The 23,016-nt window shown below is 46.5% G+C and overlaps 2 protein-coding genes across 10 annotated transcripts; one reads left to right on the top strand and one right to left on the bottom strand.

Moving 5' to 3' along the window:
* Nucleotides 1-54: 54 nt before the first annotated feature.
* TEKT1 (tektin 1) lies at nt 55-11,440 on the bottom strand. 9 transcript variants are annotated; one of them, XM_090026057.1, is made up of 11 exons: nt 10,791-11,353; nt 10,233-10,335; nt 8,518-8,644; nt 7,699-8,097; nt 6,720-6,913; nt 5,388-5,553; nt 4,751-4,879; nt 4,082-4,225; nt 3,241-3,463; nt 1,924-2,120; nt 55-857 (listed from the first exon to the last, which is right to left on the bottom strand). In XM_090026057.1, exons 5-11 carry the CDS (start codon nt 6,907-6,909, stop codon nt 698-700), a joined length of 1,209 nt encoding a protein of 402 aa, XP_089882183.1. In that variant the 5' UTR covers nt 6,910-6,913; nt 7,699-8,097; nt 8,518-8,644; nt 10,233-10,335; nt 10,791-11,353; the 3' UTR covers nt 55-697. The 9 variants fall into 9 exon arrangements, with proteins under 9 accessions (XP_089882183.1, XP_089882187.1, XP_089882180.1 ...); XM_090026054.1 differs by adding an exon at nt 11,360-11,440 and having other exon boundaries at nt 87-857; nt 6,720-8,097; nt 10,791-10,986; XM_090026055.1 differs by having other exon boundaries at nt 87-857; nt 6,720-6,977.
* Nucleotides 11,441-11,576: 136 nt separating this feature from the next.
* Nucleotides 11,577-20,789, top strand: LOC149854154 (tricarboxylate transport protein, mitochondrial-like). The gene is made up of 9 exons (XM_090026155.1): nt 11,577-11,707; nt 13,414-13,521; nt 13,671-13,770; nt 14,414-14,552; nt 15,347-15,431; nt 15,641-15,745; nt 15,993-16,108; nt 16,482-16,555; nt 17,415-20,789. Exons 1-9 carry the CDS (start codon nt 11,617-11,619, stop codon nt 17,527-17,529), a joined length of 933 nt encoding a protein of 310 aa, XP_089882281.1. The 5' UTR covers nt 11,577-11,616; the 3' UTR covers nt 17,530-20,789.
* Nucleotides 20,790-23,016: the final 2,227 nt, after the last annotated feature.

The following is a 23,016-nucleotide window of genomic DNA, read 5'->3' as shown; positions in this document are numbered from 1 at the left end:
ATTTATTCTCACAATGGCACTGAGCAAAGCAGAACTCATGGCCAAACTCATTTTAATATGCTTCATTCACAGATCTCTAGGGACAGCACTATTATTACCACTATTTTACAAAAAGGGAAACCGAGGCACAGAGATGAAAAACAGCTTGCCCAAGATCATCCGGCAGGCCAGTGGCAGAGCCTGGAATTGAATCTGGGTGTCCTGGGTCCCAGCATGCCATCCATTAGGTCATGCTGACTCAGCCAGCAGGTATTGGGCTACTGCACATTCTTAGCATCTTAAGGCACTGGAAAAATGATCACATCTAAGGCTCTGGCACCCCTGCCAAAACTAATGACTTTATGTAGGAACTTCTGTTTTAGCTCACAGCATTTAAAAAGCAGTAAGTGCTGAAAAGTGACGCTGGCAGCATCCAAAATAGATCAGGTAACTGTAAAAACGGGGCTTTCCTTTTGTTCCATAACTGTATTGTTTAAATGGGGAGCCTCTGGAACTCGGGTATTCTTTGGAACAAGGACAGCCGGGGACAATTTAGGTCCATTTTAATTCATTTGTGAGCACACAGGGCTGAGATCTGGTCAAAGTTACCCCAGGGTAAATCCAGAGTTGGTAGGGGACAGCTCAGAGTTGCTCCAGCCTTGCATCTCTGAGCAGACACTGGCCTGCTGTGCAGTATGCTATCACTGATGTCAGGGTCTCAGAAGTTGTTGATGGAAATGGACTCCCTCATCTGCATGCAGAGCACTTCATCGATGTACAGCGTGTTCTCCTTGACCTGGATCTCCTCCTCTAGGGACAGCTGCCGGCGGCTCAGGCCCTTCAGCTCTGCCTCAGCCTGTGCCCACGTGTCCTTTAATCTAGGAGGGAAAAACCCAGGCAGATACTGGTGTAACCATGTGCATCTTATGTGACAGAGGATCACTGCACACTCTCCAAGTGAAATCCCTGGGGGAGGAAATCCCTGTGAAGATCCCATCAGGGTATTTCCGCATACTGTTCCACTGGGAGGTGGCCCATTCCAGCAGGAGAATGGGCTCTCATACTCTCAGGGACTCCTCCTGGCCACTGCTTGCCTGACTCACCCCTCTTCAAATGGGGCTGCACTGGACAGGATATGGCTCCAGGCTCTACTACCTTTACCTTATCTGTGCTGGGTAAAGGAAGATACTGTAAATGCCTCTGACCCCATTACAACTGCATCCCATCCCAGATGGTTGGGGACATGCACAAGCAGGGCGAGATTCTGAAATAGCAATGTTATAACACCCCTGCCCGTGGTCTGCCAACTCTTCCCAAGGAAAATAGTTCCTCTACACCCTTTCCCTTGGCACCCAAGGAAAAGGCCACAGAAGCGGCAGAGCCCCAAGAGAGGGTCAGAGGGAGGGGGTAAAAGATCCATTGCCAGAGAGACTCTTTTAACTAGAGATCTCAGAGAGGCATAATACCTTGCCCGCCCCCATTAGAGCATACTGGGGTTGCTGGATCACACCTATTAACATTATTCCAAAAAGGCTGATAAACCATAAGGTTGAACAAAATGAGTGACTTTCTGGTACTGTTTTCAAGTTAAAGTGGATGGGAGACTTTCTACATAGTTACACTGTACTCTAAAAATACCTTTGGTTTTTTTTTTCCAGAGCTGGGGCCAAGAGACTTGTGGGCATTTATATGACCTGTTCTTTTAGTTAGCTCAAATAATCATTTCAAGATCTAATGAGTGAAAACCAAAGCATCACTGCAATGTCTAGCTCTCTCTAATAAAACAGCTTGAGACTTAACAGGCTGATAGGCCTCTGCTTATTTAGAAAGCCAGATACTGAAAATGCGCACATGCACATCTGTATGTCAGTGTGGGGGAGACTTACTTCAACAGTTTGCATCTGCCCAGTCACTGACACCCAGCTCTTCCACCACTCCACTTGCCTCTGAATATTGCTTGTGATCTCCTGAACTTCACTCATCAGCCGGTACTGCACCATGTCACGACACAGCTCCACGTTCGGACGATGGGTCCGGGCCTCCAAGCGGGTCTGAGCCACCTTAGCAGGTCCTTCTTTATCGGCAATAGCTTTCTTTAAGGCTGCAATGTTCTTCTCCTGGGATGTTATCTCATCCATCACCTTAACAAATCCAACAGAGGGAAGAGCTATACATTGCCTCTTCCAGTGACTTCAACTTGATATCCTCTTTCATAACTGCCACCATAAATGCCTCAACTCAGATTCAGACAAGGCTCTTTGGGTAAATCCAATATCTTTTATTAGACCAGCTCAAATAGCTGGAAAAATTCTTCTTATCCAGATTTTGGGCACAAACACCCTTTGTCAAGGTGGGGATGCAAGGGTGCTTATACCCAAAAGCTTGCTAAGAAGAATTTTTCCAATTATTTGAGCTGGTCTAATAAAAGATATTGGATTTACCCAAAGAACCTTGTCTGCCCATGTGCTTAGACCAACACAGCTACAACCTACCCCTCTCACAACTCAGTGTCATTTCACCTGCAGATCTCAAAAGTAATTCTCAAAGGTGGGTGAAGATTACCACCACAGTCTTGCAGACAGAGTCACTGTGGCACAGTTTGCAGAAGCCAACATTTCCAACGGTAGTTGCTAACTTTGAACCTCAATTTCTGAGTATCCTATTTAGGAGATCTAGACCTAATTTCAAAAGACACTGAGCACTCCCAACAGCAACCCATCTGAGTTGAGGCTCCAAGCAGCAGAACACCTCTAAAACCAAGGGATGAATCATGGCTCCATTGCACTGAATGGCACCATTTCCTTGGACTTTAATGAGGCCAGTATTTCACCTCAGGAGACTTGGGCAGGGCACCCAAACCCTGAGAAAAACAAACAGAGACAGTTTCTGAAAATTTAAGCCTGAGTGACCTGCCCAAGGCCTCCTGGCACCAGGAGCTGCAAAGAAAATAGATCTCAGATCACCTCCGAGCCCAGAAGCATGCAGTTATTAGTCTACAGCTGCTTCTCTGCTCCTGCTGCATAATATTTAGCATTGTGATTGAAAAGAATTCTCAAGCTCACCTGTCTTCTAGGATGTGCAATCAAGAGGACTTATGCCACTTCAAATTGGAAAATGAACGGCACCTTAACCATAAAAGCGCAGAAAGCCCTGGACTCCTTGAACTTCTAAGGCACAGTAGCTTGAGCCTCTAGATCCTCCCAGCTGGGCAACCCCATCCTGCTTCTACACAGTCCCTGAATGCTCCCCTCTGGCATTTACCTTTGCCAGGTGTGTCTCCAGTTTGCTCTTTGCATCTTTGGTCTCCTTCACCCTATTTCGGAAAGCAACGTTCACTGTGTCGCGCTGCTTGCGCATGTCCCCAGCCGTCTGGGACAGGATGCTGTCGATCAAAGCCCTCAGAGCCAAGGAGTTGTTCCTCTGTTTGTCGGCCTTTTCGACATTTATATTTGAGAAATCGACCCAGTCCTCAGGGCTCACAGAACTACAACGGCATCAAACAAACAAGGTCACTCAGGGCGATGCACAGCCCATTCAGGTATTCATGGGCATGTGCTAACTCTGCAGGAAGGAAAGCAGAATAACACGAAGGAAGCATTATGGTATTAGAGTTGGCTGCATCACGGGAAGGACCAGCTCTCACCCTCAAAGAGATAAAGAAGGGAGGGAGGGGAACTGATTTGCCAGTGTCATACAGCATGCCGGTGACCAAGTCAGGAATTAATCCCAACCCCCCCACCCCGAGTCCCCAGGCTAGTGTCCCATCTGCTAGGGCAATTTGGGTAGCAGAAAAGAAGTGGAGCAGGAAGCTAGATTAGGAAATCCAGCCGCGTTTCCCAATGACAATGTTTTCCTCTCACTAATTGCTAACAGCCAAACCATTTACTGGCATGGATGTCCATGAGGAATATTGCTATTCCTCAGGGAAGAGAGACTCGGGTAGTACAGCGATGGGCAGAATTAAAAAAAAAAAAGCAGCTAAGAAAACAGATGGAAAGCCTTATTATACACAGGGGTTAGGCTCATCCTAATATAGCAGGGATAGTTTAAGATGCCTGCCTACATAACTAGCAGCTCTTTATCTGTGGCAACAACCACTTACTTCGCTTCCACCTTCACTACATTTTTGGCGTATCTGATATCAGGGGTGTTGTTTGTCAAGTCGGCGCAATAGTTATCGATTGTCAAGGCGGTGAACTTGTCTTTCAGATCCATTTCCAGGTTGTATTTAGCGGAACGGTTTAGCCTGGAAGGAAAACAATTAAAGTCCGTTAATCTGCAATCGAATAAAATAATGGCCTCCTTCATTCCTGAATTGAGGCACGGTGCTACTAACGAGTCCATTTTTGCCACCGGGGACCCTCAGAAATCCCCCCAGTGTTCACCCAGGAACAGGTGAATTACATAAGGCCAATCTTATTTTCATCTGCGAATGTGAATTGTGAGCTGTCACTCTGGCAAGTGTAGGGCACAAAGCTGCTCCCACCCAGGTCAAAAGCAAAACACGCATGGGTTTACAAGGTGGGAGTCCTGGGAACCCTGGACCTCATTGGACCAGCAGTCTCTTAATAAACTCTCTGCTGAAATCAAAGGGTGTGATCCAGTCTCTCAGAAGTCCTGAACTCTGATTTCAGCAGGTGCTTAGACTCTCCCAGGGTTTGAATTTAGCATATTAATTAATTATGCATCTCATCCTACAACGGCTCCATCAAGGACCCTCTCCATCATGGGGCCCACTCAGTGTTCTGCTCCTCAGCTGGCCCCTCTATACCTAATTTGCTCAATGCTTTGTTCCAGCGTGCGTTCAAGCAAGGCCATAACCCCTTGGAGTACTTCCACTTCCTTTATCAGTTCCCGTTCCACTTCATCATGGACCAAGTCAATCCCAACTCGCCTCTCCCTAAGAGAAGAGGGAAAAACACCATCAGTTTGTGTGATTCATTTGAGCATCCCAGCTCTGACGACCCCTATGCTAGAGCATACTGTACCCAAGGTGTGTCTTTGCTATATCTGACTGGCAATAGCGCCTGATTTTCTGCTGCACGCTGGGGTACCTGAACCAAAGGCAACTGAGGAGAAAGTCAGGCCCTAGGGTGGATGCTTCAGCATTAGCAAGGCAGTGCACCCATCCAAGGACCTGACTTGCAACTCCTTTGGGTTCTAGCTGGGAGCTTCAACGAGACCAAATGCAGTCTGGTCCCCAGATCCCACCTCACGTCAACACCACTTGTGCATCTTTTCCACAGGTGCCTTCCAAACTCCAAATCATTAACAAGGGTGGCAGGGGTTGAAAGGTTTCTAGGCTTAGGCTTTCAAATTTCCACTGTTTCCAAACTCACCTACAGCGTTCATCAGTTACACTTGCACTGCTTATTATTTGGAATGGCTCGGCAATGTATTATTCCCACCTGTTCAGGAGACACTCTTGAGCAATGAAAAGGGGCTCTCTGCAGCTCTCCAAAGCTTTCTCTACCCTTGTCTTAAAAGTCAGCAGCACCTCTGTCTCATTAACAAGCTCCTCGAGTTTGTCATCTAATTCTTGCTTCCAGTATTTTATTTCTTCGAGTCTCTGCTCTGTAATAAGGAGACAGAAAATTAATTATATGCAGCCAAACATTAACTCATGGCCCATAGTTATGGACCAAAATGGACTCAGGTTACAATAACTGCGGTGAGTTTATCTCTGAGTTCTTATATACCGTGGGACAGGAAATCTGGGTTCAACTGACTGCTTGGCCACATGCCTCCTGTGTGCCCCTGGACATGTTCCAGTTCTGGGCGCCACACTTCAAGAGGGACGTGGACAATATGGAAAGAGTTCAGAGGAGGGCCACTCGTATGATCAGGGGTCAGCAGGGCAGGCCTTATGAGGATAGGCTACGGGACCTGAACCTGTTTAGCCTCCACAAGAGAAGGCTAAGGGGGGACCTTGTGGCCTGCTACAAACTGGTCAGGGGGGATCAGCAGGTATTGGGGGAGTCCCTGTTCCCCCGTGCGCTGCCAGGAGTGACCAGGAATAACGGTCACAAACTGGCGGAGGGTAAGTTTAGATTAGATATTAGGAGGCGCTACTTCACAGTCAGGGTGGCTAGGGCCTGGAACCAGCTTCCAGGGGAAGTGGTGCAGGCTCCTAGCCTGGGGATTTTTAAAAGGAAGTTAGATGAGCACCTTGCCGGGGTCATCTGACCCCGGTGCTCTTTCCTGCTAAGGCAGGGGGTCGGACTAGATGATCTACCTAGGTCCCTTCCGACTCTAGCTACTATGAAACTATGAAACTATGTCAATGAAGTCCTCCATGGCTACGTTCCTCACATGGGAACAGAGGTGATAGTAATACTTTCCTGGTCTCTCCCATCTCACTAGCCCGCAAGTCTCTGACTATGCTTCATTATACAAAAGAACCATGATCTCACTGGTTTCTCCAAAAACTCGTGCTATGATGCTTCCAAAAGACACATAACCTGGTTGCAAAGACAGCTTCCTTGCCTTGCTTAACTTAATAATACTTAAATATCAAGCCAAGGCTGACTAGCTCCTGTATGGTTATAATACAGAATTCATCACAAAGTAACGTTTGAAAGCAAATGCATCCCTATTTTTCTCTGGCATCAAGCAACATGTCGTCGACACATGCTACTACTTAGCGCTCAATACCAAGTGGTATCCCCGGTGTTTGCGGGTGTACCTTAAATGTTGCAAACCCCAACGATCCCAGTCACACACAGAGCAGGCATCGTCACCTATTTTTTTGTTGACATCGCTTTGGGTTTTCTGAGTTGTTTTTTCGATTTCGTCCACCAGCCTCTGGCTCTCCTCTACAACTCGCTCCGACCTGGATCTCTGAGACTCTGCACTGGCATACTGGGTCTTGTTCGCGATGTGCCACTCTGAGGGAAAGAACCTGGGAGGAACTTGCAAGAGCTTTGCCATTGTCCTTTTGAAATCACAGGGTGCAAAAGCAGGAACAAAACTACCACTTAGTTACTAGGACGGAGAACCTGAAAACCAGAATAACATTATATTGGGTCTCGGAGGCAAAGAAAGTGAAGGAATCTGTATCCAGACAGGAGAAGGCGCAGGGAACTGGAGTGCCTGAACGAACCAGGTGAAGACTTTGCAATGACTGGCCTTTAGGTGCTCGTTGCGATAGGGACCAAAAGCAGTCAAATCACATACAAATCCCTGCTGAGGGAATCACTGATTACTTGAATGCATGTACTGTAATAAACAGACAGTGTACGTATGACTGGGGCCGGTTCTGCCGCCCTGTATGCACTGCTTGGGCTTTTCAAAGCACCGCAGGGAATACAGGCATATGCTCAAAGCTACCAATTTAACACCGCGGGGGAAGCAGACATGAGTGGGCCAGGCCATCGATTTAGCTCTGCTGCTTGTTCACTGCATTGCCCAGATCTCACACCGCCTCTGGGAAAAGCATCGCCAGTGCTGCACAGCAAGTGTGGCCAACCTGGCGCACAGGGCCACAGGCAGCCTCTGTGTGTGGCATGCGGCAGACTGGGGAGGGAGCAGAAAGCACAGGGGCAGGCAGTGACATAGCAGGTTGGGCAGAGAGCAGAGGGGAAGGAAGCACAAAGCATAGCGGCAAATCAAGAAGGGAGCGCAGGGCTGGGAGCGGAAAGCAGAGCAGCAGAGCAGGCAGGAGAAGGGAATCGGAGTGGCACACGCTAGGGAGAATGTGGAGTTAATTTTGGGACACACCTGCCAAAAAGGTTGGCCCCCTCTACCGTAAAGGCACTTGAAAGATCTTCTCAACATCCCTGAATAATGCACAGGACAAAAAGGTGCATTCCCGCTCTCTTGACTAGGGGCGGGCAATTGTTTCGGGCGGAGGGCCGCTTACTGTGTTACCCCCTTATGAGAGGAGAAAAGGAGACCGTTAGCAGAAGGGCAAGGACAGAATGAAAAGAAAAAGACTTGTGGGCTTGAGAGCAGTAAGGAGGGCCACTAAAATGTCTGAGATAGAGACAGAACAACAAGGCAAAATTAGATGGGGGGAAGTCTCTTGAAGAGAAAGCAAAGAGGTCAAAACAAGGTTCAAGGCAGGAGGAAGTGAATATGGGGACACCCATTAAACAGAAACATGAGACTAAGAGGACCCTGAAAAAGGCGGAGGAGAAAAAATACCAAAAGGACAAGGAGAGGAAAGAGCAGAACAAAGGGGAAAAGGGAAGAGAACAAAAAGGGAAATCATCATCAGGCATTTCTGTTACTTAGGGAAATGTTCCCGTTAAACCACCCCAACAAAACGCATCAAACGGAGCAAGCGTATCCCAGGACCGCCCCCTCGTGCTGGAGACGGGGCTTTTGTTCTAGCACTTCCCCAACCTAGCACTGTCTCAGTCTCTCCCATCACATGCACAACCACAGCTATCGTTCAACACACAGATGTGCATGCATGCACACTCATCCCCCCACCCCACGTACAGATAAGCCAAACCCCACACATGCGCACGTGCACACACACATCCAACCCCCTCTTTCTTTGCTGGTCCAGTTGCCGGCCTGACTGTTGCTGACCTGTCCAGCCAAATTGTGTGTCCGCAGCTTCCTTTACCGAATTAGCTCCAGGTTGCGCCTTCAGGCTTGGTTCCTGCAGCAGCAAAGCACATTTCCCCTTGGCCCGGAGGAGCAGACTCAGGGCAACCTGGAACGTAAACAAAACCGTTCCTATGGGAACCAACAGCTTCCTCCCGGCAACAGAGGCGGGCTGTAGGACAGGCGCACAGTCAGTCGTGGCCTGTACATGGGTGTTGCCATCCCCTCCGGTAGGAAATAAGCTATCTGTGATGCTAAGATTTAACCCATGTGCTGGGGTTGGTTTTTTTAAGAGTCATTATATCATCACATTTGCAGCTGTGGATAGGCATCTTCACTCCTGCTAAGCTAAACAGAGACAAAATTAACTGAGCATCACCCTCGCATTGAAAACTACAGGCTTTTAAGGGCCTGTATTTTTTTTGTTAGCAGCAAAATGGTCTCAACGGTATTTGATGAACGTTGTATTTTTTCCAGGCGGTTATTTTTTTTTTCTTTCAGTGGGACAAAAACTGGTCAAGAGCTGGAGATAAAAGAAGATGGAGCTAAACTGAACAAGGGATCAGCCTACATACTGTATTGTTGATGGGTTTTCTATAACCATCAAGGATAGCTACAGCTGAGCTCAGGGGAGAAGGATCTGGTATTTTAAGAGAAGGAAGGGGGTAAAACACAGGTCATAGGAGAGGGAGAGCTTGGAGCTGGAAGGAGTGGGACTGAAACCAGAGCCTGGGAGAGTACGGACACAGCGACTGAGAGGAGGAATAGAGAAGGGGCTGGAGAAGAGAAAAAAAAAGGGGCAAGGGAATATTATTAAGGAAGGATTCACTATTTATGCCATCCAGGAAGAGCACACACCAACTGCAGATGCTTCCTCCGCCTGATGAAGGGTTTCTCAACCCAAAAGCTTGCAAAGAAATTTGTTTTCCCCCAACTATTTAAGTTGGTCTAATAAAAGATAGCAGATTCACCCAAAGGACCTTGCCTGCCTGTGTCCTTAGACCAACACGGCTACAACCTATACCCCTGTAAAAAGCTTAATTACACTAATTGTTTCTTATGCCTCGACCCCACAGACATTGATGCATGTGTGCTTTACTCCACTGAGCCATCCCATTTAAGACAATAATGAGACCGTTCCCAGGAGCATTTATGTGAGCAGTTGCAGTTAAGATCAAGCCCTTTAGGCTGTGCACGGACCCATAATGCTGGCTCTGAAGAGCTCTTCCCTAACTCTTGTAGGCGTACAGCTGAGGGCAGAGGAAACCCAGGGGCATCCGAACCGCAAGCCTCCAAGCTCCGGCCTGCAAGTAGGATGTCCGCCAAAGGATTCGGAAGCATTTGAAGCCCCAGGCAGCGGTGCAGGATGTTTGCTGGAAGTAGGGCCACGTATAGTCCTTCAGTGACTCACGGATTTGGAACTGATTTAGCCGCTTTGACTTAGGACACAAAAATTTTTCCTTAAAAACAAAAAAAATGGTGCAGGGGGCTGGACCTGACGATCTTCCAAGGTCCCTTCCAGCCTTGCAATCTATGGGGAAAAAACGGTCTTTCTTGCCTGCGGGCTGCAGCATCCTTTTAACAGGTTTAACGTAAGGAATCAAAAGTACAGGCCGTCCTCAGCTTACAACGTTTCGAGTTACAACGTTTTGCACTAACAACATTTATAAATCGATAGCGTGTTTTAACTTTCTGACCTCAGTTTCGACTTTACAATGCTTGATGCGACGCCACGCCAGCAAACAAGCTCACTGCGTCGCTCATCTCCCTGGAGAAGATCGGTCCAGGCTTCCTTGGACACTTTAAGAAAGCAGAGAAGACTCCAGATAAACCTGCAGCCAAGACTCCTGAAAAGACTCCAGCCAAGAGCCCTTCAAAAAGTCCAGTGAAGTCACCTCCACCTCAAAGAAGTCCTTCCAAATCAATATGATTGCTATCTACTATTAATATAAATATATAATATACTACTACTACTATTAATATAAATATATTAATGTAGCTATATTACTCATCTAGAATTGATTGAGTACAAAATTCTGGGCTGCTTTTGGTGAAAACAGGGTATTGAGCTATGGGAATCAGCCCCCCATATATAACATGGTTTCCTATGGGAAAAATCGGTTCCAAATTACGATTTGACTAGAGACGCGGTTTTCAGGAACCAATTGTGGCGTAAGTCCGAGGACTGCCTGCGCTTAAGTACCATCTCTTTTCCAGTCCTATGATCCCGATAGCAAAATCAGGGAGAATAAAACCTGGGATGTGAACAGCTGGGCAACTGAGAGACTCCCTTTGATTGCAGCGGGCTTGGGTTCAGACCCCCTCGAAACAGGGGTCTTCTCTGCGAGGCATCGGAGACGTTTACCCCTGGACTTCATCCAAGTAGCGAACACTGGGCCCCCCGCACTGCATTCCCATGCGTGCCCGAAGGGCTTGAGGTTCTGCCGGCTTCTGTAAGACAATAAAAGCGGCACCTTTTTATCATTTTTGAAAAACCCGGATTGCGAAGTACACCTACGGCCCCGCAATACCCGGAGATTGGAAAAGGGAATGGGGACTCCTAGTAGAGAGGATATCTTTTATTAGATACTTGATAAAAAAAAAATACGATTTTTTTTTTGTGGGGGGGTTTGCAACAAGACTTTTGCAAAAAAAGTCTTGAATTGCAAGCTTTCGGGCACAAGCACCCTTCATCAGGCATTGGAGAACAAGTGAGATCCCCAAGTGCTGAAGTGAGCGGCATGCTGCTAGGGACTGGGTTTAGCACCCAAGGGTGCTAGGAGCGCCGGCCGCGCCCAGCCTCCCCCCCCACCCCCGGGCGCACCGCCGGGGACCACTGAGCCGTGGCATCCCCCGCCGCTCGCCTCACTCGCCCCCAGCCAATCACCGGGCCGCTCCACCCGGGCAGCCAATCTACGACGACCAACCCTCACCGCCGCGCCACTCGTTAATATTCTCCGCCCTCATGAATATGCTAATGAGGAGGCGGGTGATTGGTGGGCCGGGTGAATGAGCGGCGGGGGTGTGGCGGCGAAGGCGGGGAGAATTGCGGTGCGGGAGGGCGCGGACGGAGCCGCGGCGATGTCAGCCCCGCGGACCCTGGCGGCCGCCGCGGCGCCCGGGGCAGGCGGGCGGGCCAAGCTCACGCACCCGGGCAAGGCGATCCTGGCGGGTGAGGAGCGCTGCGGGCGGGCGCGCGGGGAGTGCGGGAGGGCTTGGCTCTGCGTTCCCCCTCCCGCCCGCAATGCGCACAGCGCTGGGGAGGGAGGGCTGTCATCTCCCACCCCTGGGGAGTGGGGTGCAGGACTTGCGGGGGGGGTGCGGGGGGGGTGCATTGCACATGTGGGGTGTTGGTGCAAGGGCTCCTGGGTATGACAGGTGCACACGTGTGTGCACCAGAGCTGGAGGGGGGTGTGAGCGAGGGCGGACATTGGCCTGACCTGGTCTCCCCTTCTCCACCCCACCCCGCCCCAAGCAAGCCCCCCAGCCCAGAAGCCCCAGCTCTCCTCTCGGGGCTGCTCGAGCCCCACGTGAGGATCTGAAGAAGGGTGCCACTCTCCACGGATTCGCCCCGTGTACAAGCGCTTGCTGGTGGTCACGCCCGTGCCGTGTTACCGTCAGGATTTGGGGGCGGTTGCCCCCGTTTTGTAAACTATTTCATGGATGGCAGTAAACTCATGCGTGGACATGCCTACTGCACGAAGGCTTTTGGTTTTTGGAGGGGAAGGGGCGCTAGAATCGGATGTCCTTTCCCCGCCAAACTATAATGGACTTGGGAAGGGGCAGATCAGAGCTGAAATGGCTTAGGCAATCGTCAAGCCTTCTGGACCATGGTGTATACATGGGAGGTCACCAGGATCTGCAACACATGCCTAGGCTCTCTAGATCTTCCATCCCCTTTACTGAGACAGCGTCCAAAGGCCAGGCTGAGTCCAGAGCAGGGGTGGGCAGTTATTTCAGGCGGAGGGCACATACTGAGTTTTGGCAAGGCATCGCGGGCCGCTTGACAGGCAAATATTAATTTTCTAAATTTTTTAAGGGCCCTGCAGGCCGGAGAGAACGGGCTGGCGGGCCACATCTGGCCCACAGGCCGCATTTTGCGCACCCCTGGTTCAGAGCCTCCACGGCTGTAGTGATATGCACCTCCAGGAATTGAACCCAGGTTTCCCACAAGGCAAACAAGGCTCCTTCCACTAAGCCACAACAGGAGGTTCAAGTTAAAATGGAAACTTAGCTTAAAAATAGAGATTTTCTCAAACGGGCATGTGCTCAGCAGTAGGGGATGGGGCCTGGTCCTGCAAATGCTGAAGTCCATGGCAATCCTGCCTTGAACTGCTGCAGGAAAAAAATCAAGCGGCATGGAGGTCTTGAGAAGGATTTCTGCCTGCCAGTGAGGACTGTCAGGTTAGTGAGAAGCCTGACACAACATATACCCCAGCTCGTGAACGAAGCATGGCCCCAGAGGCTGGGGGGCACGGTGATCACGGTGGCAGCAATGGCAGGGGTGTGACAGTGGTGTGCTCTTACAGGCGGCCACGGCGGTGTTGGCGGCGGGGGGTGGCAAACGCTGACCAGTGGACAGGAGTTTAGTTCAGCAGTAATTCCCCAGTGTCAGCCTGGATCTGATCTTTTTGTCTTGGCTGCTTGTTTTGCAAGTTATTGGGCAAAGCTAATGGCTTTTGTGCTTTCCTTCTAACTTGGAAGTGCTTTTAGTGTTGCTGGGCTTACTGCATCGCTCCCAAGCTTGTTAGCAAGAGTCTTTGCAACGCGGTCTTGGCAGAGTGGGAGACAGTAGGATAGGGTACGAGGTTTGTCTGAGTTCAGTCTTTGTTTCCTTAAGCTAAGAACATAATGCTTCTCCATCTGTTTTTTGTGCAGGTGGCATTGCTGGAGGGATTGAAATCTGCATCACTTTCCCCACCGAATATGTAAAAACTCAGCTACAACTGGATGAAAAAGCAAACCCCCCTCGGTACAGAAGTATTGGTAAGATGCAAACTTCCACTGGTTTTGCATTTAAAATCTCAAACAAAGCTTCTAGTAAACTATTTAAGCAGCATGCTCAGTACCTTGAGCATTCATTTAAAAGGTAAAAAACTGCTTATTCTTACCAAGGCCTGGAAATTGTCTTCCAGGTCACTGTGTGAAGCTAACTGTGCAAGATCATGGTGTTAGGGGTCTGTACAGGGGCCTCAGCTCTCTGCTATATGGCTCGATTCCAAAATCTGCTGTCAGGTAAAGTGATGGAGACTTTATTATTCGTAAGTATTGTAAAGATATCAGATGTGTGGAAGGATGTCCTATGATAAGAGGATGAAACCTGTTTTATATAGAATTTATCTATCATTCTCAAAGTGCTAAATGAGACTAGTTTCGTGGGGAGGGATTTTCTTTTCCTTAAGTGCTGTGAAGCACTCTGTGCAATTCTCTCTCAAGTCCCACTGGATTTGCATTGGCTTTGAGATAATGACTTCAGTGCCTTGTGTTCTGAAAGATGATGATTAATGTTGGAACTGGTAGATGTGTCATTTGGATGGATGTCCAAAAAACCCTTCTTCAAAATCACTTAAATGCACTAGACCTGAAATCCAAGAGTTAAAAGAAATATATCAGCTCCCTGATTGTATTATCTGTTGCTCATAAGAATAAGATGCCACTTATGCTTAAGAGAAGAGGTGAATATCCATTTTTGCCTTGTGTTACTGACTGCTTGCTGCACCTCGTAACTGGGATGAGAAGCTGGGTTACTGATTTTTAAATCTCCCTAACTCTGGGGGGGGGAAAATAAAGCCTGAATACTTCTGACCTTGTCAGTCTGCCTCATTTTTATTTGAGGAGATCTGTGGTGGAGAAAATGAAACTTGGCTGTTCTCTGCAGGTTTGGGGTGTTCGAGGTACTCAGCAATTACGCAAAGGATTCAAGTGGGAAACTGGACAGTAAACGGAGCTTAATTTGTGGCTTGGGAGCTGGCGTAGCAGAAGCTGTTGCAATTGTCTGTCCAATGGAAACAATAAAGGTAGGCAAACTTAATCCACAGGTGCTAGAAGTTCATCTACACTGTTCTTAAGGTTTGGAATCTACTACTCGGTGTGCGCGTCTATGTGAGATATTTACTGCAAAGCTGTCTAGCTGGCTTTGCAGTAAATGTTTCGGCATCTCTGCAGGAACCCTGTTAGGTTGCAGGAAAATAATAAACCCACAGCAGGTTATTACTTTTTATCCTGCTGCAGAGTTTTGTGCGCAGCAACACACATGTAGACCCTGACCCAGCTGGCTGGGGCATGAGGGTGTTTCAGTGCAGGGGATGTCTGTCTGCTGCCTAGCCCCGCATAGGAGCACCCCCTTGGCAGCATGTTGAGCTGGGTTGGAGCAGCCCTGAGCGCCAGGCTGGCCCCCACCGGACCACCTGCCAGCCAGGGCTGCTCCAACCCAGCTCAACATGCTGCAGTCCCGGGCACATGTGCAAAAGGCACACCTAGGAGCAATAAACTCCAGTGCCATATGCACCGTAGCTTCTTGCCCTGTGCTGATAGCATGTGTAGATGCTCCCTCTATTAAATAAATAAGCTTGCCCTGGCTCTTTAGTGTGTTTTGAAATGTTTAATTTTTACCTTGTGCTATTTGAAGCTGCATCGGCCAACTCAATGTAAGCTACGCTTACGCCATAACGTAAGTGTGGAATGGTACAGGGTTCTCAAATGCTTTAAATAGTGGATGGGATTTTATTTTAAATGATGAGCTAAAGGATAATAGTCATAGCACAACTTTTAAAGTTCATTTTGGTTTGTTTGTTTTTTTAAATTCTCATAGGTGAAGTTCATTCATGACCAATCCTCTCTCAACCCAAAGTACAGAGGATTTTTCCATGGTGTCCGTGAGATTGTGCGGGAACAAGGTATGACTCTAAGCATACAATTAAAAATTGAAAAACTAGTTTTATTCTATTTTGAACCTAATGACATCAGTTAAACGTGTCAGTTTTGAACAAACGGTCACCTGTGAAATACCAGTTTGTTTTAGGAGATTGGCTGGTGCCTTTTGGCCATTTGATTGGTTTAATCGGCCTTTAATGATGTCCAAAAATAAATATCTTATCTGTTGTAGGCTTGCGTGGAACATACCAGGGACTGACAGCCACTGTCCTCAAGCAAGGCTCAAACCAGGCAATCCGGTTTTTTGTGATGACTTCCTTCCGCAACTGGTATCTAGGTAAGATGTAACCGGGATCAGGATAGCAACTCACTTCTTTTCTGAGAAACGGGTGATTGCTTAGCAGTATCACTTTTTAAATTTCCTTACAGGCAGAGCTATCCAGGCTAGATCAATACTGCCTGGTATTTCTGTTGATCACTTAACTTACTGTAGGCATACGTACTTAAAATTTAGAGCTTGTTTCTAAAAGTACTAGCATATATAGGAACACCCTGTCTAATTATTTCTCTCTCTGCTTTGACAGGTGATAATACTCACCGAGAGATGAACCCATTCATTACGGCTGCATTTGGTGCTGTGGCAGGTGCAGCCAGTGTTTTCGGTAACACTCCGTTAGATGTCATCAAAACCAGGATGCAGGTAGAGATTGCTTAAGAGCCAGTAGTGCAATGCCTTGCTTCTCAGAAATCAGGATGCTTCCTCCACCAGCTCTCGTGCTGTCGTCTTTAATGAAACGGGAATCTCATGGCGTGGCCTGTTCCCATGCAACCCTGCCGCTTCATCTGTACTGCTGTGAATTATGATTCTGTAGTTTTATTTCCATTATTGTATAGTGATGTAAGCTGTAGTTGTAGACCACGTCCCCCGCTGTGCTCGGTGCGGTACAAAAACTGAACAAAGAGCTTACGTTTTTGCCTTTATGATTTTAGTACAATGCCATAAATACTCAACAGGGGTTTTTTGCGTGGTTTTCTTGGTTTTCCTCCCCACCATGCCCTGTCCTCTCTTTCAGGGTCTGGAAGCCCACAAGTATAAGAGTACCTTGGACTGTGCCTACCAGATCCTCAAAAATGAGGGCCCGTTAGCGTAAGTGGAATTCAACTCTAGTCTCTATATCAAGGGCGGGCAATTATTTTGGGCTGAGGGACGCTTACTGAGTCTTGGCAAGGCATCGAGGGCTGCGTGACAGGCAGCCGGGGACAGATAAATATTAATTTTCTAAATTTTTTTAGGGGCTCCACAGGCCGGGTAGAATGGCCTGGTGGGCCGCATCTGGCCACGGGCCGCATTTTGCCCACCCCTGCTCTGTGTACATGAGATACTGCAATGTTCCACGCTTGTGATGGTTACTACTTAGTTTGGTTCAGCATCTGCTTGTTTACCGGGTTGGCATTTATTGACATTTTCCCCAATTCATTGTGCTGGGATCTCCTCCGCACAGACACAGCCCCTGCCCTGAAGAGAGCAGTTGAGAACTGCCTCTCCCTGCCTAACCTCACTTGCAAACATTTAATTTGCACAGTTAGCAGAGAGGAAAAGAGAAGTATATTGCATAATTAAAGGTCTTTTGGGTGGTTGTGGTGGCTTTTGGTTTTTTGCTTTTTTTTCCAAGTTGGGGGATTTTTTTCCCCCCAGCATACTTCTGAAGCGACTCCATCCACACGATGAGAACTAGTTATCTTGCATCTGTAGGCAAATTGGACTGGGGAATTTAAGTCTTTTACTTCTAATAGCTTAAACCCTGCTATACTTTCATGGTTTTTACTTACTCATTTAGCAACCCTTAACCCACTAGCATACTTAAGCTCAGCTTGCTTTTAAAATATACTAGGAGCTGATTTATAACTGAATACAAGTTGTTAAAACTTTCTAAACTGCTTTCTTTCCAAACTTTGCGGGGAGAGGGGGAACTGCTTCTACTTATTTGTAACTCTTCTGCCGACAGATTTTACAAAGGGACGGTTCCTCGTCTTGGCAGAGTGTGTTTGGATGTGGCGATCGTGTTCGTGATTTATGAAGAAGTTGTCAAAGTTCTTAACAGAGTCTGGAAAACTGCCTGATGCTTTTCTGGCTTTGTCTGAAGGGGACAGTTGGACTGGCTGGTTAGCCAGGTCCAGAGATCTGAAAGAAATGTATTGCCAACTGTTTATTGTCAAAAGGTTTGTGAAAATGCACAGACTATCACTTTGAACTCATTCTTTTAAAGCAAATAAGCAGGAGCATCTAGCATGGCTGCTCTGCCATGGTACTGCACTTCGGAGCCGATAAGCTTGAGCTCATCTAGAGAAGGCTCCTAGAGCATTATTACTAACAACATGTATGCCTGGTCCTAACGAAGCTGAGATGACAAGGGGAAACTCCTCTTCAAGTGAAAGCACTGGGCTGGATGCTGCTGTTTGCACCAATGCATCTCTGGAGTAGCTTTGACTTTTCCACTCCAATGAGGCTCTGTGTAGGCTGGAGATATTTTAACTTAATTACAGATGTCTTACGTGGCTTCTAGTTCAAATAGTGTGAACCTCTGTTTAGACCCGAAAATAACTTTTTTTAAACCTGGTGTTATAAATCATTTCACAAGCTAAACCATTTAAGTCTGCTTTAAATTTAATTAAGACTATCCAGGGGTTTTCAGTGGTGTCAGGGAAGATTTAAATAAACCAGCCGAGGGGAGGGGTAAGGCCTGAGTGACTTCATTAAATGACTCCGTGGATTTACAAGAGTGTTACCGAGAAATTGCCACATGGCAATTTGTGGGACAAAGAAGCACACTTTTTTTTCCCCATGCTAGTTGATGGTGGTATGCAGCATACATACAACTATATGTAAATAGTGTAATTTTTTATTTGTTAATACCTGTGAGTTCACTCTCTAGGCTAGGAGGAAGCTGCCTACTGAGTCCCTGCTGTGGGGAGAAGACTGGATCAGAGCTATGACACCAGTAGCAATACTTGAAAAGGAGGTTTTTCTGGGGGTCCTAGATCTTTAGTAAGTAAGGATACAGTGCCATGGCATTTACTTAGGAAAGCTTGTGTAGAATTAGTATGGTTTTATCTGAGTAAGAACTATGTATCCGGCTCTGTCCTGAATTGGGAAGGTAAAGGTGTCCAAAGCTGCTACAGTGCTTGACCCTTCATGTGCACTCCAGTGGCCAAGGCTGCACTTAACAGAGAACTAACCCCTTCATCTTAAAGCAGCTGCTCCCAACTCCTCAAAGATATATCGCTGAGTCCTGCTCTCCCATTTTATGAAGCGGAGAACTCCAAGGGCAGTTTCTTCCATGCTTAGTGCCCCCGATGTACTTCGTACTCTTCACGAACAGATCAACGTGACTTAAGGTCATACCTTTTCAGTAATCCTGACAAAGGGAACGAAGGACGGGCTGCTGGTTGTCCCCTTTAAGGCGGCATGTCTCAGACCGTACACTTGATCTTCACGTGTGGTCCCAGATGATCTTCTCGGCATGGCGTTAATCATGAAGGCAGTTGGAGATTTTGGGGACAATACTGTATTAACTTTTTTTGTTGTTGCTGTGCATGTCATGGATGGATAGGAGAGGGAGACGTGCTTCTCTAATGGGTGTAAATACAAAATAAATGCACTGGAGATTAACATGAATGTAGTCAAAAAAACTCAGGCCAGTGTTCACTGTTTGTGCTGCACTTGAGAGCGGAGTTTGGGACGGGCAGAAGTGAAAGGATCGTGGACTTGACTAATTTAACTACAGCCAGAAAGTCTCATTGAACTTGATGGAAAGCTTTCTACCAGCTATAAAGGTGTAGGGGAGTCTTTAATATGTGCCCTGAAGTTGAGGAAAGTAGATAATGTTTATATTGACAATAGCTTCTTGCCTCTCTCATCACTTGGCTGGAGCACATGGTGGGACTAAGCAGGATTTGGCTCATGTTCAACCATGGGGAAGATGAGTGAATCTTGGTTCAAAGCCTTATTTCTCCTTGACCTTGACTCGTTCCTAGCCTAAGACCATAAGTCTCCTCTCGAGTTGAGAGCCAACTTTTGACTTTTTTTTTAAATGGCGTCTTTAACTGGCTATCGGTGAATAGTGTACTTGGCTCATCTACAGCGTTACTGTACCCTAATGTAATAGGTACTGGTTCGTAGCTGCAGTCACATGGCTCCTTTCCATAGCCACTGTTATCTTGACTGGGCAGGGTTGCTATAACCAGTTGAATAGTTGCCCTATTCATTATGCCTGCATTTGCTACCTTGAGAAATGAATCATCACCAGGCACTGTAGTCTCTGAAGTTTCTGCACTGAACAAAAATGTTTCCATCAAAGCCACTTGCGTAGCTGCCAGAGTTCCTTAAGCCACAGTGATCCAGCTGTCTTAATCAACACCTCCCAGGGGCACCAGGTCAATGCTCTTGTTGAAACCCAAGAGCATTCAGCCAACTCTTCCTTCAACTTCAGGCTGCCAGTGATAGCTCTGCTAACCTCTGCAATGCTGGCACAAATAACCAGCCTCAGGCTTTTGTGGCAATCAGGATTCCTCTTTGCTAAAGCCTGGATGTGACTCGCTGAGACATGGGGGGGTTTAAAGAGCATTTCTGAGGGGAATGGGAATTTGGAAGCAATGCACGAGGCGCCAAGTTGCTGTGGCTATGGGTAGCAGGCTCTGGCCCAATCAGCAGGAATAATGGCATGTTTTATATTTTCAGACCTCACACTTAACAAAATGAAGATCTGGAAGGGGAAACCAAGCCTGATTGGGAGATTAAATGCTGGTTGGAGAATAAGTAGCTTAGAAATGCTGGCAGCAGTGTAAAGTTGTTTATAGGTTGTAGGACCTAATGTTGAATTTTATTCTTTAGCCATACTAGCTAACAGCTCGTTTATTATATCTTTCTTTGTTTTTATAATTTTGAATCTCCACTGTACCAAAATAATAATACTAAAAAAAAAATCAATCTTTTCGGTTATGGTAACTCACAGAGGGGCTCTTTACAAAGTTAGCAAGTAGAAATACTGTATGTGGGACTTCAATTGTAAAATACCCAGCATTGGTTTAATACATGAATTTACCAGTTAAGTGTGTATTAAACTTGCCCATTACACGGTGCCGTTACTAGTGAATGCTACGCTGATCACTGCTTGGATACTGTATTTATGTTTTAAGGAAAGCTGCTGTTCTACTGCTTGTGCCTTTTTTTCTGGCTAATATCTCAAAGTTACTGCTAGCTAATATTTCAGTTAATAATCTAGTTAATACTTCAAATTCTTTTTTTTTCACTGCTAAATAATTTGTTTACAAGTTCAAACTTTTTTTTTTAATCTAAAAAAAAATTAAATAAATTAAGATGAAACAAACCTGCCTACGGCTCTGTGTTCATGAATATAGTGAAGGAAGACCAAGAAAACAAAACCATGAGTACTTTTGGAAAGGGATAACTGCTTCAGGAGAGTAAACTGGACCAAATCTTCCCATACACCTGCACAGTCCTATAGGCAAATGTATGGAAATGAATTTGCAGAGCTGAATCAGCAGCTGAGCAGGCTGCACAGTCATCCATCCCCCTGAGTAGTTTCCAGCCGTTAGAGGTCAGTGTGCTACTGTCACAGCTTAGAAAAAGGTATGGTTGTGAACTATCCGTTCTGGGTACGCTGAATCATGGAAAGGAAGGGCTTTAACTTGCACACTATAAGCAAATGAAACTTATTTATCTCGACCCTGAGGAGCGATCGCAATATAACCAGCAAAAAACTCAGCCTTCACACCTCACTCCCAAGAGCCAAGGTCGGTGAGGTTGGGTACTGAACTGGTTGCAGTACAATCCAAAATGGAAAAGCTAATAGTTTTGAGTGTTTCAAGAACAAACGCAGCATGAACTGCCCTATCCTATGAAAGTAGAATCGAATAGCCCCTAAACAACCGGCTTGTTCTTTGTAAAAGTGATGTAATATCTCAGCTGCCTGATTCAACATAGAGTGGCCTGGAACCTTTAAAAGGACACTTGCATGCTTTATTTCAAAACCACAGCCTGCTATTTAATCAAGCTTACATTATTATTAAGCCTGATTAAATAGCAGGCTTAATAATAATGTAATATTAATGACCTCTATTATTAAATGTCCTTTCCTACCACCCCATACCTTCAAAGTAGGTGTTTCTGGCGCTGGAACCAAGGAAATCTATCAGATGGAGCAACTTAAATGCTTCAGATGCAGTACAAAAACATATTCAAGTAGTGCATGTCTTGTTTTAAATCAGATCTGCTTAGCAATTTTTGGCTCCCTAATCAAAAGGAGTTAAAGCTGCCAGTAAATTTCCTTTTAGAGCTGGTTTGAAATTTTCCAATTTTTTTTGATCCCTGTGGAAATTTTGCAAAAAGGAACTTTATGTGAAAACGAGTCTCTCAAAGCACTGTACACAGAAGGTCAGTAGGATAAAGCCAGTTTTACGATGGGGAAACAGATGCAGACATGAAGCAGTTTACTTCTGGTCACCAAATGGCATAGGCAGGAAAAGAATTGAGGTCTCCTGAGTTTGTATGCCTATTTACAGATAGCACTCTAAGGGATGTCATGTAATCAAATGGGCAATAAATCATTTTCCCTGTGCTCCTTAGATCCTTTTTACAGTTAATAACAAAAGCATGGGAATAAAACCCAACGGCATGTCCAGAGCTACTACAGAACCGGGTACCACTTCCTTAGCCTATTGAATCGTACGGGGAGTTTCATTTTGGCTTTGTTGTTCAGTGAGGCCATATTAATGACAGCTGACTGATTTTTGCCTTGTGTGTGGCACATTGTTTCCCTTCACATTTAATGCGTCTCCCCATCAGTTCTTTTTCTAAATGGAAACAAATGTTGACATAACAGTTGCCATCCGTTACAAACACCACTGTATATAAAGTGCATTCCTGAATTCCTGGCGGTGGCAGCGGTCCTTCAGAGTAAAGGATGGTGTCCATCGGGCTCGATGGGTCCTCAGGTGACTGAGGAGCCCGATTCTGGATGCACATGTTCTTCAGCAATGGGGGCATGTTGTTGCATGGGGGACTGGGATTCGCAGCCCTGGGTTTTGTGTTAGGCCTCTTAATGATATTTGGTAAATGATGTGCTCTTACACAGTTTATGTATCAAAAGGATGTAAATGTATGGTTATGTTAAGGCTTGACCAAACTTCTCAACAGCCATTGAGGCAGGAGCAAACGAACCAAACTGCTAATAAACTTCTGAACTTTGTTAGTGGGAAATGCAGCGGGAAAATTACCCAGGGAAGGATGGATTTGGTAGCTGTGTTGGTCTGAGACAAAAAGAAATGCAAAACTCTAAAAGTCTTGGTTCAGAGATGATACCTTTTATTAGTCCAACTAAGAAATCACAAAAAAGGATAATTTTTTTGCTGTTTCTTAGCTGGGCTAATAAAAGGTATCATCTCTGAACCAAGACTGCTAGAGTTTTGCATTTCCAGGGAAGGAAGCTAATTTACTGACTAATGCACACCATCCAGGTTAGGATGCTCCAGTTAATAGTAAGAGCACAGATAAGACCACTCCTTTCTTACATGTTCCCAGAGTGTTAA

This window comes from Crocodylus siamensis, chromosome 13 (genome assembly GCF_052110815.1).
Source record: "Crocodylus siamensis isolate JL-2025a chromosome 13, ASM5211081v1, whole genome shotgun sequence".
NCBI classification, from domain to species: domain Eukaryota; kingdom Metazoa; phylum Chordata; order Crocodylia; family Crocodylidae; genus Crocodylus; species Crocodylus siamensis.
Note: the sequence above shows the minus strand (reverse complement) of the source record. Positions and strands in the feature narration are given on the sequence as shown.

Bases quoted from the DNA above. Each gene is read 5' to 3' on its own strand.
- TEKT1 (XM_090026054.1), bottom strand. From the start codon at position 6,909: ATGGCAAAGCTCTTGCAAGTTCCTCCCAGGTTCTTTCCCTCAGAGTGG. The intron at 4,880-5,387 runs GTGGGAATAATA...CTCTTCTCTTAG, and splicing joins CAAGAGTGTCTCCTGAACAG to GGAGAGGCGAGTTGGGATTG. The intron at 2,121-3,240 runs GTAAATGCCAGA...GGATTTGTTAAG, and splicing joins TGGAGACACACCTGGCAAAG to GTGATGGATGAGATAACATC.
- LOC149854154 (XM_090026155.1), top strand. From the start codon at position 11,617: ATGTCAGCCCCGCGGACCCTGGCGGCCGCCGCGGCGCCCGGGGCAGGC. The intron at 14,553-15,346 runs GTAGGCAAACTT...AAATTCTCATAG, and splicing joins GTCCAATGGAAACAATAAAG to GTGAAGTTCATTCATGACCA. The intron at 15,746-15,992 runs GTAAGATGTAAC...CTGCTTTGACAG, and splicing joins CTTCCGCAACTGGTATCTAG to GTGATAATACTCACCGAGAG.